The 23,904-nt window shown below is 30.8% G+C and overlaps 2 protein-coding genes, 1 long non-coding RNA gene and 1 pseudogene across 4 annotated transcripts; 3 read left to right on the top strand and 1 right to left on the bottom strand.

Annotated features, from left to right (window-relative positions):
* On the top strand, positions 4,774 to 8,046 carry LOC104736776 (sugar transporter ERD6-like 17). Its single transcript, XM_019234483.1, has 11 exons — positions 4,774 to 4,971; positions 5,082 to 5,144; positions 5,821 to 5,910; positions 6,112 to 6,171; positions 6,331 to 6,396; positions 6,511 to 6,576; positions 6,902 to 6,977; positions 7,079 to 7,143; positions 7,231 to 7,323; positions 7,417 to 7,497; positions 7,624 to 8,046. Exons 1-11 carry the CDS (start codon positions 4,906 to 4,908, stop codon positions 7,738 to 7,740), a joined length of 843 nt encoding a protein of 280 aa, XP_019090028.1. The 5' UTR covers positions 4,774 to 4,905; the 3' UTR covers positions 7,741 to 8,046.
* On the top strand, positions 7,624 to 12,508 carry LOC104736777 (F-box protein At5g25290-like). Of its 2 annotated transcripts, none has more exons than XM_019234477.1 (6): positions 7,624 to 7,708; positions 8,402 to 8,464; positions 8,571 to 8,630; positions 8,742 to 8,795; positions 8,892 to 8,951; positions 10,725 to 12,508. In XM_019234477.1, exons 2-6 carry the CDS (start codon positions 8,440 to 8,442, stop codon positions 11,930 to 11,932), a joined length of 1,407 nt encoding a protein of 468 aa, XP_019090022.1. In that variant the 5' UTR covers positions 7,624 to 7,708; positions 8,402 to 8,439; the 3' UTR covers positions 11,933 to 12,508. The 2 variants fall into 2 exon arrangements, with proteins under 2 accessions (XP_019090022.1, XP_010455133.1); XM_010456831.2 differs by lacking the exon at positions 7,624 to 7,708 and adding an exon at positions 8,071 to 8,102.
* Positions 13,659 to 14,803, bottom strand: LOC104736778. The gene is made up of 2 exons (XR_759628.1): positions 14,554 to 14,803; positions 13,659 to 13,878 (listed from the first exon to the last, which is right to left on the bottom strand). It is a non-coding gene; the product is annotated as an uncharacterized LOC104736778 (long non-coding RNA).
* Positions 16,785 to 23,695, top strand: LOC104736779 (annotated as a pseudogene).

The following is a 23,904-nucleotide window of genomic DNA, read 5'->3' as shown; positions in this document are numbered from 1 at the left end:
ATTGAGCTGCAGATCAATTGGTGACAACCAATCTTGGAGTTATATCTAGTTTAATGTTTAGTTGAAAAAAAAAACAACAACAACAGTATTAACAAAACCAATGAAACTGAAACCGTGTCTCTATGTGAAAACCTATACATTTTGAAGATATATCAAGTGTACCAAACTTAATGCAAACCATAGTTTAAACCAATTTGATACGATTTTTTCATACAATTGATTTAATGAATAGTTAGTATTTTTTATTTTTATATCTTCATATTATGTTTTCGAAAACAATCGAGGTCCAAAAACTAATATTTTGTGAACTTACATTCCTTTACTACTGAACTAAAGCAATTTGGTTTGTCGTTTATTTTAGATATAGCATCATACTAATTTTATTTACTGTTGTAATGGTAAAATATAATGGTACAAGATGACGGCACAACTAACAATGGTAATGAATAGCAAGAAGAAACGTTAGCTTATTTATCAAAAACAAAAGACTTCTTCTGTTTCATTATAAATGATGTTTAAGGTTTACATAAAAATATTATTAAATTAGGGTTTATTAAAAAAATTATTAAATAAAATAAATTTAACTAATAACAAAATTTATTCAAAAATATGATTGGTCAGAACAAATTAAATATATTTAATTTTGTAAAAAAAAAACTGAAAACATCACTTAATATGAAACAAAGATGTTTTTGCTCAAACATCACTTAAAACAAAATGGATGGAGTACAAAAGGTTCGCTCAATGATTGTTTTGTCTAGTAAACATTGAAATGGTGTTGCGGTTAAGTAGTTTTTAAATTTTCAACTGTGAAGATAAACTAGAAAGGTTTTTAGATTACAAATTTGTTATCTAGTCGGATAGAAGTCAAATACTGATTGGTTTTTCAAGATAAACTTATCTGTATTCAGCCTATTTATTTTATTTATTTTCTTCACAGGCTGTATGTTTTAAACTGTAACTTTGGTTTTTTATTTATGTGGATAAAATTACAGTAGACTCTAACCAAAAATGTCATACTATAACATAAAATAAAATTTTCATTCCATATATATAGATATATTAGCATGTATAGTTTTTTTGGGTAATATTATAGATAGTTAATAGCATAAATCTTATAAGCGGTATAAAATTACATAAGTAAAATCTTAATGTTACATCACTAGAAAAAAAAAATTGATTTAGATAAAATCCATGATACGTTAATTATTTAACTACAGAACTTGGTTGAATAAAATTTGACTCGACATTATATATCTTAATATAATAAACTGTCGATTTATGTTATATATATATATATATATACTAGAAGTATACTCTCGCGATATGCGAGATAACTTTATAATAATTTTAACATATACTAAATTTATTAAAATATTTAAAATTATATATTTTGTGTTTTGATAAATTATCTTATGTTTGTTATTTGTTTTGTTTTTAAATAAATATTCTCGATCACTTAAAATGAATGACTATTGATTAGTTAAGCATTAAATATCTTATAATATATGGTTACTTTGGTACTTATGGAAATCGAGAAATAATTTCATTTTTAATTCTATTGATGAGTGACCTCTTTCTATGATACTTAGAGCCCAAGGTGAAATTGATGAATGGATCATGCACACTACTTCCGAAAATAAACACCAAGACTCCTTAACAGGACAAAATTCCCAAGAAAACTGGAAAAGACCAGCTCCACCATTCATTAAATGCAATTATGACGCAAAATTCGATCCCATAACTCATGACACAAAAGATGGATGGGTATTCCGAAGTAATACAGGTGCAACTTTAGGATGGGAATCATCGATTCTAACTACTGCAAGTACTTCTCTAGAGGCTGAGAGTAAAGCTCTCCTTGTAGCAATTCAACAAGCTTGGATAAGAGGACTTACATCAGTTTGTTTTGAGGGAGATTGTGAAATACTCACCAAGATAGTCAATGGCAAGAATTATGATATATCGATAGATGGTATTTACTATGATATCATCCTTTGGGCAAGCAAACTACAACATGTTGATTTTGTTTTTGTTAAGTGTCATTGTAATAAATTAGCTCATCTTCTAGCTAAGTATGGATGTAATACTTCAAGCTTTTACTTTAAATGTTTCTCGCCACCTGTTTGGCTGACAGACCAATTGTATCATAACTTTTTAAATTTTTAATAAAATCACCATTTAGACGGGAAAAAAAAGATATAGAGCTCTTCATGTTTTGATGCACAATCAAGACGTACACACATTTTTTTACGTTGGGAAAAAATATTGATTACGTATAAAATAAAATGCGGATGAGCATGGACATTATGTGTTAGTTTGTCCACTTTTAACATAATCTATAAAACATCAATATCTTCTAAAACCAGACCCCTCCAAGAAGGGCGAGACAGTAGCTTGAATTTCTCGAATAACCTCTTCTTGAACCGAAACTCATGTTCTTCCTTCATTCTCTGTGTAATTAAATTCATTAATTAGATAACTAAAGGTATCATAAATAATTTTGATATTTATATATTACCAGCATGCTTCACACATGCTTAAAAGTTTTATTATTATAATTTGAATGTTTTAGCAATAAAATATTTTAATCTTAATAAATTATACAAATGACTTCAAATGCAATTCTGTTCTAGAAGTAGAATTCTTTCTGTTTCTTGATTAATTGAATTTGGAAAAGAAAGTTCTATGTAAGATATTTCTATATTTTGATCACGTACTTTATATCTATTGAACATACTAAATGCAAACTGAATTTTAGTTTAGAATTGAGTAAAAAAAATGTTATTAATATATATTGATATATTATTATATCAAATAAAGGACTATGGAAATGGTTATCGGAAACAAAGTTAATAAATACAAACAAATACAGTTGTAACGTTAAGGAACAAATTTAAAGTAATAGTATTCGAAACAGTTAATATTTGTTTAAACTCATTTTCATGGGTAATACATACAAACACACTTGTATAAAATATAGCATGGGTGATAAGTAGCATAAATATTGTGACTAAGATATAAAATCTATTAGAGTTTATGAATTATGATCTAATACTAAAATTTTTATATTAAAAATTTATCAAATGGATCAAAAGAAAAACAAATTACAACATTGATATACAAAATAGGCATTTGAAACAACATTTACCAACATTTACAAGTGAGAATGTGTTATGTGCCTAAGACATTCTTCATCTAACTCTTTCTAATGAATAACCATATTTCACATGTTCACTTCTATATATGCTCCAAAATTTCGACTCAACTTATTTATTTCAAAACCTACAAATGTCACATATAGAAAAAAGTTAAATATTACAAAATTGAGAAAATCATTTGAGAGGTAGAATAAGATGTTTAATGAAGACTTTGTCTAGGTATTAATAGATAAATTTGTAGTAGTATTAGAGGTTTTTCAGTTTTTTTTGTGGTCAAACATCATGGGAGTTATGGTTACATTTCAAAGAATAAATATACCATAAGTTTTGTCTGTGTTTTTTTTTTTTTACAAAACACAAATTGTATTGCAATTAATACATTAAAGTGTATTCATATGATGAAAGATTTGTTTTTGAAAATTTTCAAACATCACGGGAGTTACATTTTCAAGAATTAATATGCAATAAATTGTGTTAATGTTTACTCTTAAAGATAAATTAAATATTATATTGTTTTATATCTTGAAATTATTTTAGAATAAATTGATTTGATATTTTGGCACAAAAACTGTGAAACAAATATTATACTTTTTTGTCAACAAATAATTATTATAATATTATAATATTTTTATAGCTTGAAATTAGTAAAGAATTTAATAACTATCACATTATATTTTTCCAAAATTATGATATTAATATTTAAATCTTTAATTATCAGAAATTTATTTTGTCTAAATTTATAATAAGAAATTCATTCTTTCTTATTTGCAAAATTATAATGTTATGGTAATCTTATATAAAATATTGAAAATGATACGTATGAGAAATTATAATGTTATGTTAATTATATAAAATATTGATAAAAGATATCTCTATATAATTACTGAAAGGACATTGCATAAATGTCAATATATTTTTTAGTACAGAAATATCATCTAAATTTAGTGAATATGAAAATAATGTATGTACTTTTGAGAAAAATAAATTAAAATAATTTAATAATTAGAAAATGAGGACAGTTGTCAAAAATATATACTGCCAAATATCATCGTGTTATGCAAAGTTAGGAGAAAACCTAACTTATATTGTGTACGATGTATATATGTCGTAGCTTAAATTAATCTTTCCAGTTATGTGTGAAAGAGAAAGAGGTTTCCGTATTTACGTATAATTAGGCTTATCCATTGTGGTCGATTAATTGTTATGTATGATAAGTCAAAATAATATTTTCTTTGGTAAATGTATTTATCAATCATTTATAAAAATATTTTGAAATCTTGATAAAGTCAAAATTAAAAAAATGTATTTTTACTTTTCTAAAATAACATAACTTAAAATTGAAATAAAACTTGACTCGAGAGATTATCTTTAACTTTTACAGAAAAATGTCTCACGTCCACGTTAGCTTTCCAATCCAAACCCCCCATTTGAGTAGAAAACCAAAATGACCAAAAAACTTGATTGAGTGAAATGGAATAATACTCATAATAATGACCCATCAGGCATCCATGACCATCATCCCTCATTTTATACAACCAAGCAAGCCCACTTTGACAAATTAGATCATTCTCTCTCTCTCTCTCTCTCTCTCTCTCTCTCTCTCTCTCTCTCTCTCTCTCTCTCTCTCTCTCTCTCTCTCTCTCTCGTCTCTAGCTTTCATTTGTTAATACCAGAGACTCTGTTGCATCAGATATGGTGGTGGTGGAGGAAGAAAGAGGCATAAAAGAAGGGCTTTTACAGCTCAATGACCAAAACGACGATCCTGAATGTCGAATTACAGCTTGTGTTATCTTTAACTTTTGGTGTTGCTGTGAGTTTCTTTATCTCCTTATCCTTTTTTTTTCTAATACAAAATTCATATTTAAAAAAAAAATATATCTTAATTATGTTCTATCTAATTTTCTTTTTCTTTTTTAACAGACTGGTTATACATCAGGTGCTGAGATAGAACTTATGAAGGATTTAGATCTTTCTATCGCGCAAGTATGTTTCTCTGTTTTGTTACTCTTGTTTCTATGTCGGAAAAAAAAAAAACTCTGTTACAAGGTGGTTTTCATAATGTTTTAACCTTAAATAACCAAAAGAAAAGTTTGCGTAACAGAGAGCGAGTGATGACGACGACACATATGCAAACAAATATGTAAAATTGTTTTTTTTTTATCCATTTAAAATTGAAATAAACAACCATCAATTATCTAAAGAAGAAATATATTATATATATAGTCGTACTCGTCCGTGATCCCAATGAAGTATACTTTGTTTGCTTTGCTGGTCTGGTTCACCTCCATTTTAACCCTTTTTTGAAACTATTATCATAAATCTAATAACCCTACCTAAAGAATATAACTATAATATCCTGATATATGGAGTTGTCGAAACAATCCAAAAAGATAGTACATATATAACAGTATCTATCAATAATTCCATCATTACTGAATCAATCTCTTGTCACTCTCTCATCTACAATAATAGAAGTACCATTTACTCATGTCATTTGTTTATATATCTTTCATGATTTTTTATTTAGAAATAATAAAGTAAAAGAATTAGTATGTATTAGTTTCAGTAACTTAAACCCAATATAAAAATTATCTACTCAACTTTTTTTAATTTCCCTTTGGATTAATAGTTTTTTGATTAATCATTTTTGTTTTTCCAGTTTTCAGCGTTTGGCTCATTGGCCACGTTAGGAGCTGCAGTTGGTGCACTGTTCAGCGGTAAAATGGCTATGGTCCTCGGCAGAAGAGGGGTAACTAATGAACCATTATTCTTGATAACTCAATTTACCATTTCTTTTTTCTTTCTTGACTATAGTTTTCGTATTTGTCTACGTGCATTTGATTACCAGTGCCATTTTTTACTAAAACTTAAAAGTTAAAACATATTTTTTTTTTTGGTAAAAAAAGTTAAAACATATGATTATAAGTTTTATTTCTTACTTTTGAAAAAGACAATGTGGGTCTCAGACATCCTAAGCATCACTGGTTGGCTTTCCATCGCTTTCGCTAAGGTATTAATCATCATTTCTAACCTCAAAAATACCTATCCTAAGGTCCCAGATATTCTAAAGCATCTCTTAGAAAATAAACAAACCATTTAATTTATAGTTGTCAACATAAACCGAACAGTACTTAAATACTGAATTTATGTTATGTTTGGAACACAAAAGGATGTGATGTTGCTGAACTTCGGAAGAATCTCCTCAGGGATAGGTTTCGGCTTGACTAGCTATGTGGTAATTATATTAACTTATAGTTAAGTTTTTGTTTTTATTGAATTTCATCTTGAACAGTTTGGTTTTTATTAATTTATTTGTGATCTAAATTATTTTTGCTTGTTTACCTATCAGGTACCTGTCTATATAGCAGAAATTGCACCGAAACATGTCCGCGGTACATTTACCTTTTCAAATCAGGTAAATACTTTAATATATGTAAGGATATAAGTGTCCACCAACATCAAAGAGTAAAAATCAAGACAATTTTTTTTTTTGAATGAATGTCAAATTTATTCATCAAAATAACTTTGGTTACAACAAGTGCATCGTTTCCGGAAAAAAAAAAAAAAATAATAAGAAGACTATAAACAAATACAAAACTATACCAGCCAAAAAAAAAAAAGTTATACCCAAATTAAAACAAATCCAGTAAATGTTGTTTTTCTTAAATTAAAATAGTTAATTAGCTTTGTCGTGAGTACGTAGATTGATCCTTTGTTATTCTCGTCTGATTATGTATTAGCTTCTTCAAAATGCTGGACTCGCCATGGTTTATTTTTGTGGGAATTTCATGACTTGGAGGATGTTGGCTGTATCAGGTAAAAGTAAAACTATAAATATCATATCAACTGTGGAGAAATTAATATATATATAGATATATATTAACTGATAAAAATACAATTTTTTTTCCCCTGTCTAGGTGCTTTACCATGCATCATTCAAGTAATCGGTTTATTCTTCGTACCAGAGTCCCCAAGATGGCTGGTTGGTCATTTTTTTTTTGTTAATACCCATTAACATAATTTATCAACCATGGGAAGATATGAAACCAATCAATTTAAAATTTTGAAGGCAAAAGTTGGTACAGATAAAGAACTAGAAAATTCACTGCTTCGGCTTAGAGGGAGAGATGCTGATATTTCACGTGAAGCCTCCGAAATTAAAGTGAGTTTTACTATTCTCATAATATTTTCAGCTATAAAGTACGTACAATGTAAAAACAATGTAAAGTTTGAATGATTTTGTTTTGTTTTTCAGGTTATGACCAAAATGGTAGAAAATGATTCGAGGTCGAGTTTTTGTGATTTGTTCCAGAGAAAATATAGATACACCCTCGTGGTACAGTTAATTTTACATGTTTGAGATATAAGTACATAAAACTTTATTCGTAGTATTCTACCTTTCATATTTATCTGCATAGCATTCAATTTTTTTTTATTTTTTTGTTGTGATTTTATATCTTAGGTAGGAGTTGGGCTAATGTTGATACAACAATTCTCAGGAAGTGCTGCTGTAATCTCTTATGCAAGTACCATTTTTAGAAAATCTGGTAAGATTAAGCTTTTGATTCTTTTTATATAGACACGTCACACATATACAAATTGAATCTGCAAGTGATGTATTTGCATAGAATTTCCAGTTTTTATAAGATTTTTTTCATTACTTTTGTGGAAGAAAATATCTTAGTAAATATTTACCATGAGGTTCCTCTTTCCATTTACTTTTTGGTTAAAATTTATTTCTCAAAAAAAAAAAGAGTATATAAATGTATGGAGGAGAGTAAAAGCTGATCAAAATAATAAAATGGAAAAACAGAGCACAAGCTGAAGAACAAAAAACAGGTTTTCCAACTTTTTTTTTTCTTTGCTTAGTAATTTGTTTTGAGTTAAAACAGGTTTTCCAGTGGCCATTGGAATGATGATGTTAAGCCTCTTCGTGGTAAGGTTATATATATACTTTTTTTTGTTAATTTATATGCATGAAAATTGATTATATATTTAACTTAAAACTTTTAATTAGTAAAACTAAAATTAAAACTACAATTTCAATTGGTAACCCCATACTACAATACTACATGGATTAAATCCTATAGTATTTTTGAAATTAGTTGTTATTTAACTACTATAACTGACTAACTGTAATGTTTTTGGCATTTTAATGATCATTTTGTGTTAAGTTAAATAATTTGCAAAAACAATTCTACTCTTGTTAGCATTAAATGGTATTTTCTGGCTATTCGCAGATGCCAAAAACCATGAGTGGTCTCATTCTTGTCGATAAATGGGGCAGACGTCCTCTCTTGTTGGTGAGAACGTCTTTACTTTTTACGTACCTTCAGACAATCTATAAAAGATATAACATTAAAAAGCTGATTAATATTTTGATTTGATTACCATTTTGATATAACATAGACGTCTGCGCTTGGGATGAGCATAACATGCATGCTTCTTGGGTTCTCCTTCACATTACAGGTTATTTAAAGTCTTTTTCGTTAATAACTATATTACTTTTTATCTATTCTATTCTTAACCTAATATTAACTTATTTCTCTAACAATTGTTTTGCTTATTTGCTATGAGCAGAAAATGCAATTGCTTTCGGTGTTAACTCCAGTATTATCGTTTATATGTTTTATGGTAAAACATTTTTTCTCCTTGTACAAAATATATTTAATGAAATGTTTATGTCTGTTATATAAATAAAATGTAATTAACAATGATTTGTATCGGCAGCTTTATATTGCAACTTATGCAATAGGCTTGGGAGGCCTCCCGTGGGTAATTATGTCGGAGGTACATAAACTACTTCCATATTTATTTTTGGTCATATTAATTTTTTATTTTTTCATGGAAGAAATAATGTACCATTTAATCTTATAAAAAAAATTGGTATATGAATTGCTAGACATGTCACTCAACAGTTTTTACAGTTTTCTAAATTATTCTCTAGCATACATTCTTTTAAAAGTAAAGAAATTCCTCGAGTTTTTGATTTAACAAAAGATTTTTGAAATGATAAATCTGATTTACAACTTTTAGTTAATTTTCAATACAAAAATTTAATAAAAAACCTAGAGTTTTTTTCAACAGTTAGATGAATTATATAGTGAATTTTTGAATTTGATATTTTCGTAAATTTTTTGTTTTTTTTTGTTTTTTTTTTGTTTTTTTTTGTTTTTTTATAAATCTAAATGGTTATATCTCTTCATTGTAAAGGTCTGTCTTTTCACTATATTTTATTTATATATTTTCATCAAAACTTTTGTTTTAATAGGTGTATGATGTCATTGACGTGTATCTATTTAAATAATCATGTCTTTTGAACTCTCTTTATATTTGTCTCTTCATCATTAACCAACAAGTTTATTGAAATAAAATTTTCATTTTATGTTGAATCTAAATAATTGAATATTACAAACAATTTACAATTATTTAATATCAAACAATTTTAGAAATGATTATAGCATTAGATAAATATAAAATTTAACATAATATAAAATTCACAGTTGTGTATATTTATCGTAACTTTTTGGGAAACCAATATTTTAATATTTAATATTTAAAAGTAATAATAATAATCTGAATAAATGCAAACAACAATTGCGACTTTTTAGTATTTTTTTGTGAAAAACTGGTTTTTTTTTTTTAACTTAAACAGTTGTATTAAATTTTTTTTAATAAACTCTTTTAACGTCTATTTAAATAGTCATGTTTTTTGAACTTTCTATATAATTGTCTCTTCATCAATAACTAACAAATCATAGTTCGTTGAAACAAATTTTCCTTTTTATGTTCAATTTAAATAATTTCAATATTAATATATAATATCTAATATTCAATGTTATTCTATAATCTAACTAAAATTTTAGAAATGATTATAGCAATATAAAAATTTAATAAACCTTACTATAGAATTTACAGTTGCGTCCATTTATCATAAATTTTTGTTAAAAACTATTTTAATATTTAAATTTTATTTTATCATGTTTTGTATTTTATTATGTTAAAAGTAGTGTATTTTAATTTCAATTTTTCTTTGATAATGTTTCACTCATTATTAAATACATTTTTAATTATAATTATTTAATAAAGATTACATTTACTCATTACAACGATTAGTTCAATATTCTTAGTTAATATCACTTTGTTACTATGATTTTTTTAATTGTAGCTCTTTACCATAATTCTTCATAAAATATCTTATATATTTAGAATACTTTAAACGATATTTTTTGCAAAATTACGTCTATTCTACATAATATTTTTTGTTTATAAATTTTTATTTTGATGGTTGTGTTTTTAGTAACAGTTTATGTTTAATGTTTATGTATTCAAACTATTCTATTATATATAAATTATTTCATAATGTATAATTTTAAATTTTGAATTTATTTACTTTTTTCTAAAATACTTCTCCCGCGACCTCTAAGTCCTAGTAATAATAAAATTAACAAACAAATAAAAAAAAATGTAAAACTTGTAATAATAATTTTATGAGTAAACATACGAAAGGAAATCATAATTTTATGAGTACAAAACCTATATCTTGAGAAACTATGGAGACAGGCAGATGGTCGGAGCTGTCGAACGATATCTTGAGATCATTATTGGAACGTTTGAGTATTGTGGATTTCCACCGCGCAAAGATCGTGTGTCGGAATTGGTATATATGCTCGAAACAAACTTCGCGGCGGCAAAAGAGATCTCCATGGCTGATGCTGTTTCAAGAGAGCAGCGATTGTGTGCTTTACAACCCGGACGAAGATAGAGTTTACAAGAAGAGAAAGAGAGACTTTTCAAGGATTCGATTCCTGGCAAACTCAGGTAACTGGTTCCTGACGCTAGATTCTGGATCCAATCTCTGTATCGTAGATGTGTTTAGCGACGGTAGGATCAATCTTCCCCCTCTACACTCAGTTAAGGGTGGCCATTTTACTCTTAAGCGGATAGGAGATGGGGAATTCATCGAGAGAGTAGCTAGTGGTGACTTAGGTTACTCAAATATGAGTGTGGTTGATCTGAGAGGTCTTTTGTGGGTAGACGAGAACAAGGAGGAGGAATACACTGTCGCATGGTTTTTTGATACAGGTTCCCCATATATAGCCTTTTGCAAGAAGGGGGAAGATCATTACCGTACCATCCCAACACGGATCGATGTTCCCAGAGAGTTTCGAGGCTTATCTGACATGGTACTCCGGGGTGACATTCTTTACGTCTACACAACTCGCCGATTCATTCGAATCCTGGATTTGTCTGGACAAGAAGGTTTCAAGGATGTGTCCAACACTAACATATTACTACCATTTTATCCAGCTTCTCCTCCGAGTGATGATGAAACTACATATGATGGAGCAATCTCTAGTCATAACATTGCTGTTACAACCTCGGGAGAGGTTTTGTTGGTCGAGAGCATCGCTTATAAGGCAACCTCTGAAATACCTAGGATCTTCCGCCTCTACAAGACGGATCCTAATCCATATCCGGATGAGCTTATACACAAACCGAACCTGTCTGTCGAGGTAGATTCTTTAGGCAATGAGGCCCTCCTTCTGGATTTAGGTATCACTGTGCCTGCTGACCCTACCCTCGGTATCCAACCAAACTCCATCTACTTCACCCGTCATCACCGTCTTCGTAACTGTAAACTGAAACCTTCATGCCCAGACATCTGCCCCTGCATCTGTGTATTCAATCTTGACACAAAGAAGCTAACACAATTCCCCAGCCTCTCCGACTTGAAGCCCAAGGATGCTCGATGGTTTCTCCCGTCTTAATTTGATTCTCTCTGCCTTTATTTCCAGGTTCTCTTCTGTTTCTTCGTTTTATCTTATTGTTTTGTATTCCTCTTATTTCCCTGTTTGATCTATCTAGCAACAAAGAAGACACTTAAGCGATTTCCCATGGTTTCTCCTCTCGGGTCCTGATTTGTTTCTTCCTTCATTTTGGAGATTTGCAGATCCCTGTTTTTATATCTTTTTCATTTATATTCGTTTCTCTTACATGACAGCTCTAAAATAAGTGAAATAACAATAAGCAAGTTTATTTATGCTTTGTGGTCGGTCCTATTGATCTTCATGGATTAATACACAAATCTTCAACAAGCAAGAATAACAAGAAATAAGCCAGTAGAAGAATATATCAGGATGATTGCGAATGTGAATGCTGTCCAATTCAAACACCCAAGACTCCAAAACCAGCTGCAACGCCGCCTTCATCTGATGATGAGATCTTCGTGCGCATTAGATAACCACTCTGCTCGTTTACTATAACTTTGTCTTTGTTCCTACACATTTCATTTAATGGCACAAAGTTAAGTAGAGAATGAATGAAACATTACCAAATTCTTCTTCTTTCTGCTCTTGTGTACCTGAGGTATGCACCATAGATACCGAGTTCTGATATAGCTTGACTTTTATGGTAGACACTACGATGAGGGGAGAGATCCTACGATGAGGTTCTAGGTATTGTCTGCTCTTTTCAAATTCTACGAAACTTGTCACTTAGGGGATGAGTTAGAGAACATATAAAGGTCAAATTTCATCATATCATAGAGTCGTCGTTGCCTACAAAGTTAATTTTGACTCAATAAAACCAAAACTTTATACTGACTTGGTAAAAAGACATTCAAGTGAAAAAAGAATACGTTAGTAAACGGATAACATCCTCCTAGACTTAAATCACATTGTTCCCAGTGTGAACAAATCTAGAAAAGATGGGAAAATATATATATGTATATATATATATAAATGCGTAAAAGTAAAGATAGGCCCGAGTAACCTGGATTGTGTGAAGGAGGTTCTGCACCGAAGCTTAGAGAAGCGTCATCATTGATGAGGTCGTTTTTAAATTATACCATCTGTTTTGCTAGAAGCGCGGCATAGTTAACTCTACTTGGAAAATCAACTAATGGTATCTTCAAGACAAGAAGTTCATCGTCAAGGACTGAGTTTTGGGCGGTTCGGGCGAAGATGGTGTTGGCGAGTAGCTTATACATGCATCTAATGGTCGCGTGTGATAGTGCAGATGCTTTGGTCTTCCCGCTAGTGAAAGTACTTTGTCCAATTCGTTGCCACACAACATCAAACTTTTCCGATCCAAAATCGATTGCATCTTGGTATGTAAATCTAAGTGCTTCGTCTAGTTGTGGAATAGAGATGGTATAGTGCTTGTCATGAACTGTGAAGGAGAGCATATCATCTCGCACCAAAGGTGAGTGTGCACGAGGGAAGGCAAGTGATATTGTGGCAAGGAATTGCCTCGTCTCTTCTTTGTAAATTTCTTGACGAGTACTGGACTTTATGAAACAAGTACTAGTTCATTCAACATAATAAGGCCTTCTCCATCGGAAGGTTGTTATTTTGAGGATGTTATAATTTTTTAACAATAAATTTTGTACTTTTTAAAAATAAGAACCTTTATAAGGTTAATTAAAATTATCCCTCTCCAATGGTGAAACTTTTATTGGAGTTCTTATTGAGCAAAAAATATGCAGCCTGCAAATGAAATAAGAAGAATTCAAAGTCTGCACTAATTATGTTTTGCCATTTACTCTTAACACATATTCACTAGCTTTGTATACTATACAATAGCTTCTGTACCATGTTCCTTCAAGCTCTATCTATTTACCATGGTCTATACAGGCGATTTTGATCTCAGCGAAGGGTTAACATCTGATGTATTCTTCCTTTTGTTGTCCTCTTGTTCTTCTTCTTTAGATCATCTGAACAAAACAAATATTGATAAAGAACAGAACATAACACAAACCGATCCAAGCTTTCATCAAAGAACAAAACAGTAGAACAGAGAATCAGACTATGAAACGGAGAATCAGACTATAAAACCTTGGAACTCTGACATTAATCACACAGAGGGAGAACAAAACTTTGCACAGACTTATGAAACAAAAACCAAAGGAACCAACAGAAAGATCAGTTGAAGAAAGCTTTTCTCACCTATAATCTTCAGCAGAAACTGATTCATTCATTCACAACTACCAAGCATTCAATAGATAGTGAAAGCTCTTACCCGGAAATAGTGGGAGCAGATGAATTTGTTAACATCAAATAACATAGTTGCAATAACATGACAAGTTGAATTCAGTTGAGCATCAAGACTAAGACCATATGAACACTTCAAATAGAGAGACATATGCAGTCAAACAAAACACATTACCAAGAGCACAAACAAGATTTGCAGAACTCATAACGTAAATGACATTCCCAAAACTAAAATCAACAAATATAAAAGTCTTTGTTGTATTTATAATTTTATACACTCATTGGTGTTCATGAAATTCAAGTAAAATGTGTCAAATTTTATTCCACACAAAAGGATAGCCTCTAAGCATCACCATCACTCCCACAGAGAATCCAATCCAAAGCTTTATGAAAATTACCATGAGAAAGAGGTTGGTGAATCAAAATCTCCGATTTCAAAGAACAAATTCACCGAACAGCTTAACCATTGATACCGTTGAGAGTCGGCGTCGGTGTAGATGATGATATAACGGGGTCAAACAGCCGGATAACCTCAAAATCGAATCAATCTCCTCTGATTGCAACCGATTGTGAGACAAATCTCTTTCGATTTTGTAATATGAGAGCTCGCGATAGAGAGAGAGGACTCAGAGGAGTAAGGGAAAGAAGCACGATCGACAATTTTTTTTTTTTTTGTATTAAATGATTCAGCCAACCACCAGGCGACACATCACCGTCTCTTATGAGCTTAGGTTATCCCCAATGGAGGGGTTCTAAGGCAGGTTTTAAGGGAGAAGGAAAAAAAAAAAAAAAATCAGAAATAACAAAAAAAGGTAAGAGAGGCTCTAATATAACATACCCGATTGTGATTTAAGAGCTCGTACATGTCGTGATTTCGTTGGCTGAGAGAAAAATAGAAGAAGCAAAAATACAATTGTTTCGAGATTTTTTTTTTTTTCTCTCTCGATCTCTCTCTCGCTGTTTCAATCTCGATCGAAGTCCAGTGTTGATATAAGGAAGGAGAAGGATATGTTATAAATAAAGACTAACCTCGATTCGAAATTGACAATTAATATATATCTTTGGTAGCGTAGAAATGGCTTATTGTGATGGAAACGTAAATCCCAACATTTACATTCAATCTGATTCTTCGTACCCTGTTTTGGTATTTGTGTAAACTAAATGATGTGTCAAATTTTTCAGGTTGATTGATTAAAGCCATGGTTCTTGATGGGCTTGTATCTTCACCATTAATGAGACAACAGTGTCTAAAGAAGCAGTGGGAAGAGTTGGGTAGTTGCTCCACCGTTGTTCAGAGGCATCGCTATCTCTTGACTGCATTGGCTTTTCTGGCATTCCTCTGCACTATTTATCTCTACTTTGCTGTCACTTTAGGCGCTAGGGACTCCTCCTGCTATGGCTTGACCGGTAAAGACAAGGCAATCTGTCAATTACCTTTGGTTTAACTCACCCATGATTGTTTAGGTATGTTCATATAAAGATGGGAAAGTTAGTATTGACACTGCTGCTGGAGTGCTTGGAAGATATGCCCACGCCCAGTTACACCCTACAGTTTATTTCTTGTTTTCTCTGTGACAAAGGGTGTCACTTACGGAATGATACATTGGCTTGTCGACAAAGGGTGAGTAACAACATTATAAGCTAGCAAACTTTTTCATGTATTCATTTCACACACCTTGACATTCTGAATCGACTTCAAGTATTACATATGAAGTGTATGAATTGTCCTTGTTGGACCAAAGCTCAATGTTGTTTTGGTTGTTTGTTTGTTCATAACTGATCAAAGAGTTTGGAAGTTGAATGAAATTCGATTCAAAAAACTATATTTAAAAAAATAAGAGACTCAATATTATATTCTACTATTGGAGAGGATAATTTTAATTAGAATCTTAAAAGTTCTTGTTTTATAAACAGTACATAATAAATTCATTAAAAATTACAACAGTACATAAGACACTAAAAATTAAAACCCACCATTGGTGATGCTCTTACTCCTCTTATATAAGAAGCGGTTTTTATTAATTACACCATTTATGATTTAATTTTAATCTTCCTTTGCAAGCTTTTCCTTTAAGACCAAGAGCTTGCAAAGCGGTATTACCGAACTGCAAAGTGGGAAGTGGGTGTAAGCTTGATCTTATAGTCAACATCTTTATGCATCTCTTGGCCAACTAGCTTCATTTGCGTAACTCTTTTCTTCGTTGGTTGTTGGCGTGAGAGTCGTGAAAGTTGGGCTCAGTTGACTCGTTGTTTTCTCCATGCGATGTTGTAGAATCGGACTCTTCCTCGTTGCTTTCTCCTTGTCTTAGTGCTTAGTTATTGCTTTGGATCCTCTTGGTTCTTCTTTAATCAAGACCATCGTAGATTGGTTCGTATATACGAGCTGGTTCTAATGTGTTGTGTGCGAGTGTGTCTTTTGGGTTTTTAATGTTAAAAAAATAATTTTAATTTTTTTATATTTTAAAGAAAAGAAACTCATTTTAGTGGCAGTTAAGAGAATTGTCCATAATTGAACGAAACGTGTGACTTGGAAATTGACACAAAAGTCCCAAAAAAGAATTCTCATAATTGTGACACCTTCCTTAAATACGAAGCCTATTTTGACAAACAGAGCATTCTCTGTCTCTCTCCCACTCCTCTGTACTCTCTCCTCTGTCTCGCTCTCTCTCTCTCTCTCCCTAGATCTCACTGTCCTTTACCAGAAATTGTGTCGTATCATTACATGCATGTGTAAATGATGGTGGTGGAGGAAGAAAGAAGTATAGAGGTTGAGGAACAGCTTTTGCATCTCAATGACCAAAACGACGATTCAGGCTGTCGTATCACTGCATGTGTTATCCTAAGCACTTTGGTCGCCGTCTGTGGTTCCTTCTCCTTTGGTGTTGCTGTGAGTTTCTTCTCCTTTGGTGTTGCTAGGCTAGTCCTACTTTTACATTTTTTTTTTTAATTTGATCATTATCGTCAACTGAGTATATTAACCGAGAGAGAAAGAACATTACAAACCACATGCATTTAACCCTTAACAAAAAAAAAAAAAAAAAAAAAAAANCAACCACACATGGATTCTCTGCCATCTTAATTTACCAATGTTCTAATAATTTAAGAACTACAAAACTCATATAAAAGACTATAATTTCGTATTATCTATTTTCATGTAAACAGTTTTTTTTCTTTCTTATGTTTATCTTACAGATGGGTTATACTTCAGCTGCTGAGATAGGAATTATGAAAGACTTAGGTCTTTCTATCGCGCAAGTATGTCTCTCGATCACTTTTTTTTTTTAATTCTACCAACATATTTTAAAAGCAATTCTTTTAAATACCACTAAAAATAATGTTTTCTCTCATTTTAGTTTTTTTTTTCCAAAAATTCCACTAAAAAGTATTGTTTTCCAAAAATATGACAAAATTATAATAAAATTTTAATATCAAAAATTAATCCCTAAATCCTAAATACTAAACTCAACCCCTAAAACTATATCTTATAACTAAAATTGTCAGCCTAAACAAACAAATTTTCCACCCTTAACAATTAAAAATCATTTTTTTGTATTTATGGTATTACTGGACCAAAAATAATTTAGTATTTTTGAAAAAAAACTAAAATATGGTATTTTTGAAAAATAAACTTTAAACGTGATATTTTGAGGATTTCCTCATATTAATCTAGTCACAGTTTATTTATCCGTAAACTAAAGAAAAAAAAAGTTTACACAAAACAGTAGAGAGTGAGAGACTGAAAAAACACGTTGGATTGGATTAGTAACAGAGAAATAAAAATTTAACAAAAATTTTACAAAGTTTAGATAGAGTGGTTAACATTATGCGCATCAGTAAAACCAATATAAAGTAGAGAGTAGATAGAGTGATTCGAGGAATGGCGTTTGGGAGGGAACATTATAAAATGTTCTGGTTTCGGGCCTGAGGGGATGTACAGGTCTAGGTTCGGAACCTTTTAGTAATTAAAAAAAAAAAGTGTTTTAGAAATTTTTTGACAATATCAAGTAGAGAGTATAAAGAGTGCTTAACATTATGCACATGAAATTTTTTGAGAAATGTCTTTTTTTATGTATATTTTTCAAAAATAGGCATATAGCTGTCCTTTGTGGAAAAAAAAGGCATATAGCTGTTCATTTTCAAAAGGACTCCTCATTAAATCTGAAAATGCTTATAAAGTTTAGAAGGTATTTTTTTGATGATAACTGCTATTTAGAGAGTTCATTTAAGTGTTTCTAATGTTTTATATGGCTTTTATAAGATTTTATAATTTTTTTATAAAATTACTATACAAATTTTATATACATATAAAAGAAATTCGTGTATAGTTTTATAAGGTTACACATTTATTTGAATATATATGAAAATAGCATTTTTTATAAGCTTTTAGAATCGGGTCGGTTTTGAAATGTGGTATAGGAAAAATTAATGACATTTTTAAAATTCTTTTTTTTTTTTTAATTTTTATTATTGCTTTTGATATCCTTTTTTGTGACTGATTACAATATAAACGGTACACAATGTGCCACAATGGTATGATGTTGTTACCAATCATATAGTGAAACGACCGAACCTCATAATTCTGACGAGATAACCGGCGTCGAAATCGCTTCTTACAAAATTTACACAAATACACTAAATTCACCTCATCTAGTTATTGAGTCACACAACCAACCATCCCTAGTGACCGAGTAACAAGACAGATGGACTGGAATATTTGATTTCGTCTAGCCACGGACAACACTATCAACTCCTCCATTGTTGGTCGGCATATCCACCTGGTGTTAGTCTTCACCCATCACACCACTTGTGATCCAACACACATGGTATCGATCAATACCCTCCTAATGTCGGTCGACAACGATGCCCACAACATCATTTACGTCGATCCCTCCTCATCTAAACCTAACCCCAGCTGTTCTTCCATGACCCAAAAACACAATAACATGCTAGACACCCAACCTTACCACATAACCGTCTATATGTCAGACCACAATGCAAACACTTGATTAAATCACAAACCAACCGTTCATATCCACCGTTGGATATATATGAAGCTTCCTATCAAATTTCAGCTGAAACAGACTTCGTTTCATCCTCTAAACATTGCTCCAAAGTATACATCTCAAACCAGTCTGCGCAGTCCATCTACAGGTGTTGGTGTCGACCGACACCAGAAATCATAATCCGAGCCTCCCTTCAAGCTTTTTCTCGCCACAAATCTCTAATCCGCCACAACCATCGATTCTCTAATCGCTGTAACACTAAAACAACACGACTTACCTGGAGAAGATGGATCTCACAATCCACCACCAATCTTCCATCCTTCTCCACACATGAAGAAGATGGATCTCTCTTCTTCTCCTCTTATGCTCCAAGCACAAGGTATCTCTTCCTTCAACATCCTTGATGCACGACGAAGGAGAAACTCCCCTCATGACATCCACCCTGAACAGTATTTCTGGTTTACGGGCGTTACACAGAGTTATTGATATATCATATATGCAATTAAAACTAGGTTGTCAGTGTTGTCGAATTAGAAAGGAGGTATGTCTTGCCCAATTAGGTCTATATTAAAACTAAACATCTAGTATGCTAATTCCGTGTTATTTGGTTTTAATTCTTTTTCACATTGAAACAAATAAGCATCAAATTTTAATGAAGAAAAATATATATGGTCGTTATCCCCATGAAGTTGAGTATACTTGGTATTAATTGGGACAACAAAAAAATCCCAATAAAATGATTTACTCAACTTTTGGAATTTATCTTCGAATTAATTATCTTTAACAGTTTTCAGCATTTGGTTCATTCAACACGTTGGGATCTGCAATTGGAGCTTTGTTCAGCGGTAAAATGGCAATATCCCTTGGCAGAAGAAGAGTAACTAATTTACTTTTAATCTCATATATTCTTCAAGTTTAACCATTTGTAACTAAAATTTTTAAGGACTAAATTTTTGCATTTCATGATATTTATTATTAAGACAATGTGGGTCTCTGATATCCTCTGCATCATTGGTTGGTTCTCCATCGCTTTCGCTAAGGTATTCAAATATTTTTAACTACAAACATATTTTCTCTTTGTGATACAAATATTATTTAGTAGTTTGTGGTTATAAAAAAAACCAGCAATTAAAGAGTCATTTATATTTATGTACGGAACACCAAAGGATGCAATGTGGCTGAACATCGGAAGAATCTCCTCAGGGATAGGGCTCGGCTTAATTAGCTATGTGGTATTTAGTAACTTATTAGTCTACAACTAATATATTTACATTTGATATCACTTAATAAGTTTCTTTACCTAATTTTTTTACCAAACAGGTACCTGTCTAATACCTATTAGAGCCAAAGTTTTTTTACCAAACAGGTATCATCGTGTGAGTGATTCCAGCTTCTTCAAAACTTTGGACTCGCCATGGTTTATTTTTCTGGGAATTTTATCAACTGGAGGACGTTGGCTCTAATAGGTATTAGGTAACGTTTCCAATGTACGATACTTAACTGTGAAACTATGAGATATTTATATAGGTACGTAAGAGAATGATTAAATAGTAGATAAAATATGGAAAACTTGAGTTGTTACATTGTAAAGAGTATACAAATTAACTGAAAAATTTACAATATTTTTCCGGTTTAGGTGCTTTACCATGCTTCATTCAAGCAATCGGATTGTTCTTCGTTCCAGAGTCTCCAAGATGGCTGGTTTGTCGTCATTTTTTATTTTGCTACATAATTTACTAACGTTACAGAAAAATAACACACACAATTTATTAACCATGAAAACTAAACTATTTGAATTTGATGAAGGCAAAAGTTGGTACAGATACAGAACTAGAGAATTCACTACTTCGGCTTAGAGGGAGGGATGCTGATATTTCACGTGAAGCCTCAGAAATTCAAGTGATGTTTCTATATAATTAATACTTAATAATTTATTTATTTTGGTTAACATAATATAATATTTCAATTATAAATTACTTTTAGTTTATATTCATCCCTTTACAAGTAAAGTCTGAATGATTTTGATTTTGCTTTCAGGTTGTGACCAAAATGGTAGAGAATGATTCAAGTTCAAGGTCGAGTTTTTGTGATTTGTTCCAGAGAAAATATAGCTACACTCTCGTGGTAAACTGAAGTTTATGTTACAAAATAAGTACATAAAATATACTCTTTCAAGACTATTTTAACTCTAATATTTATCTACACAAAGCATATAACTTGTATATTTTGAATATTATTTCTCAGGTAGGAATGGGGCTGATGTTGGTACAACAATTTTCAGGAAGTTCTGCAGTAGTCGCGTATGCAAGTACCATTTTTCGAAAATCTGGTAAATTTAAGATTAAGCTCTATGAAAAAATTTCAGCGATAATTAATAATAATTACATATACATAATACATTGACTTATGTAATAAACCGCTCAAACTTATAGTAAATTGATATCAAAAACTACCGGTCGAATATGACTTCGTCTCTTAGGCGGTAAATCGTAGGTTGGTCATTAGACATTTGTTTCGGTCGCTATATATATATTCAGAATTACTACAAGCAAACATATTAATTTAATGATTTAACGACGAGGAACACATTTTTTGTACACACTCTAACATATAACAGTCTGTGTAATTTGTATCTGCAGAGTGAAATATCCAGTTTTAATGAGCTTTTAAACAATATTTTTGTTTTCTTTCACTCATATTTTTTTGCTTACTGATGCCATGATCTCATGATTTAGGATAAAAGTTTTAATTAAAAACTAAATTAGTTAAGTTCTCTTTCCATTTTTTTTATTTGCTTTAAATAATTTATTTTGAGTTGTAACAGGGTTTTCGGTGGCCATTGGATCGACACTGTTAGGGTTCTTCATGGTAAGTATATACATTGGTCTTTGTCAAAAATTTGTTAAATATATGGATGCACACGACACCAAATTTATGCAGTCAAACTATATTATGTTGTTATTCAACTGTTCCATCTATTTTACTAAGAAAAATCTTTAAGATATAAAACATTAAGAAAATTGTATCAGTCAATAGAAAAAAAATATTTGTAGAATACACATTATCAAAACAAAATCAATTTAAAGTTTGTATAGAATAATAAAACATCACTTAATTCTAAAAAAAAATCTAGGATTTACATTTTGTACTATTCGCAGATACCAAAGGCCATGATTGGTGTCATTCTCGTAGATAAATGGGGCAGACGGCCTCTCTTGTTGGTAAGCAAGCACCTTTAACAGTAATTTTGTTACATTTTTTTACGTATTTGTTTTCTTATAACACATTTACTTATTTACTAATTAACATATAGAAAAATGTTAAAAGCTGTTTGATATTGATTTAATTCATATTTGGACTTGCTATATATAGACCTCTGCATCTGGGATGAGCATATCTTCCATACTTATTGGGATCGCCTTCACGTTACAGGTTATATTTTCAGTATTTTTTTACTGTTATTTATTGTGGAAACCCTTTATTCTACAGTTTTATATTCTTAACCTCTCTTATTTTCAACAATATATTTGTATATTAATTTGGTATGAGCAGAAAATGCAATTGCTACCAAACCTGACTCCAATATTCACTTTCATATGCCTTACGGTAAAAAAATTTATCCAACTTTCACACAATCTTTCTGATTATAACATTTTTGTCTCTTTTCTAAAATAGTTTTTTTTGTTTTTGTTTTCTAAATTGGCAGCTGTATATTGGAACTTTTGCAATAGGTTTGGGAGGTCTTCCTTGGGTAACTATGTCTGAGGTACATATATTAGCTCAACTTTTATTTTTTCAAGGCAGAAAATAATATATACTCTCTCCCTTATACTAAACTGATATTTTAGATTTTTTTTGTTTTATATGATTCGAACAAATGAATTTCTAAGTTTTAACACACTTTTATAAATAAAGTAATATTATGTATAATGTTTGGTGTGTGCAGATATTTCCAATAAATATAAAGGTAACAGCAGGGAATATAGTTACGTTGGTATCATTTTCAAGTAGTTCGATGGTCACTTACGCTTTCAACTTTCTGTTCGAGTGGAGCACCCAAGGTATCTTTTCTACTTCTTTTTCCAACTTATTTTTAATTATGTTATAAACTATTTAGGTAAAAAGAATCAGAATCTGTATTTGTGGCATCATTATAAACCTTGTATACATTTTAGATCGTTATTATTCGTTTGTTAGACCATACCAAATTATATAACTTATAACTGTGGAGTTATATTCTATATATACAGTAGAGTTTAATGAATAAATTTTCTTCTCGTAACTTTTATAACTGAAATAGGAACATTTTATATATTTGGGGGTATTGCGGGAGCCGCGTTGCTTTTTATTTGGTTGCTCGTCACGGAGACAAAAGGATTATCACTTGAAGAAATACAAACTAAGTTTATTCACCAGCCCGATGAAATAAATCAAACTTAGATTATATGTATGTTCATCTGCAAAGAAATTTTACATTTCTTTTCGTTATGTAATTAGTAATTTACATGTCCATATCAAAAATATTTCTTAACTTTTATGTTCTTTTACTAAAGAGAAAGAATAACTGAAAAAAAATACATATGCCAGTTTAAATTTGTTATACGGTTCGTGTAGTGTGGGCGCGGGACATGAGGCGCCCGAACCCTCTTAAATTATTCACTCTTCTTCATTATCAAACTTTCTTTCATAAAACTATGATACTATTGTAATTACAAATGGGGAAATCATATGTAAAAACAAAAAAAA

Source organism: Camelina sativa, chromosome 13 (assembly GCF_000633955.1).
Source record: "Camelina sativa cultivar DH55 chromosome 13, Cs, whole genome shotgun sequence".
Lineage (NCBI taxonomy): Eukaryota > Viridiplantae > Streptophyta > Magnoliopsida > Brassicales > Brassicaceae > Camelina > Camelina sativa.
This window is presented reverse-complemented; position numbering and strand designations above follow the sequence as displayed.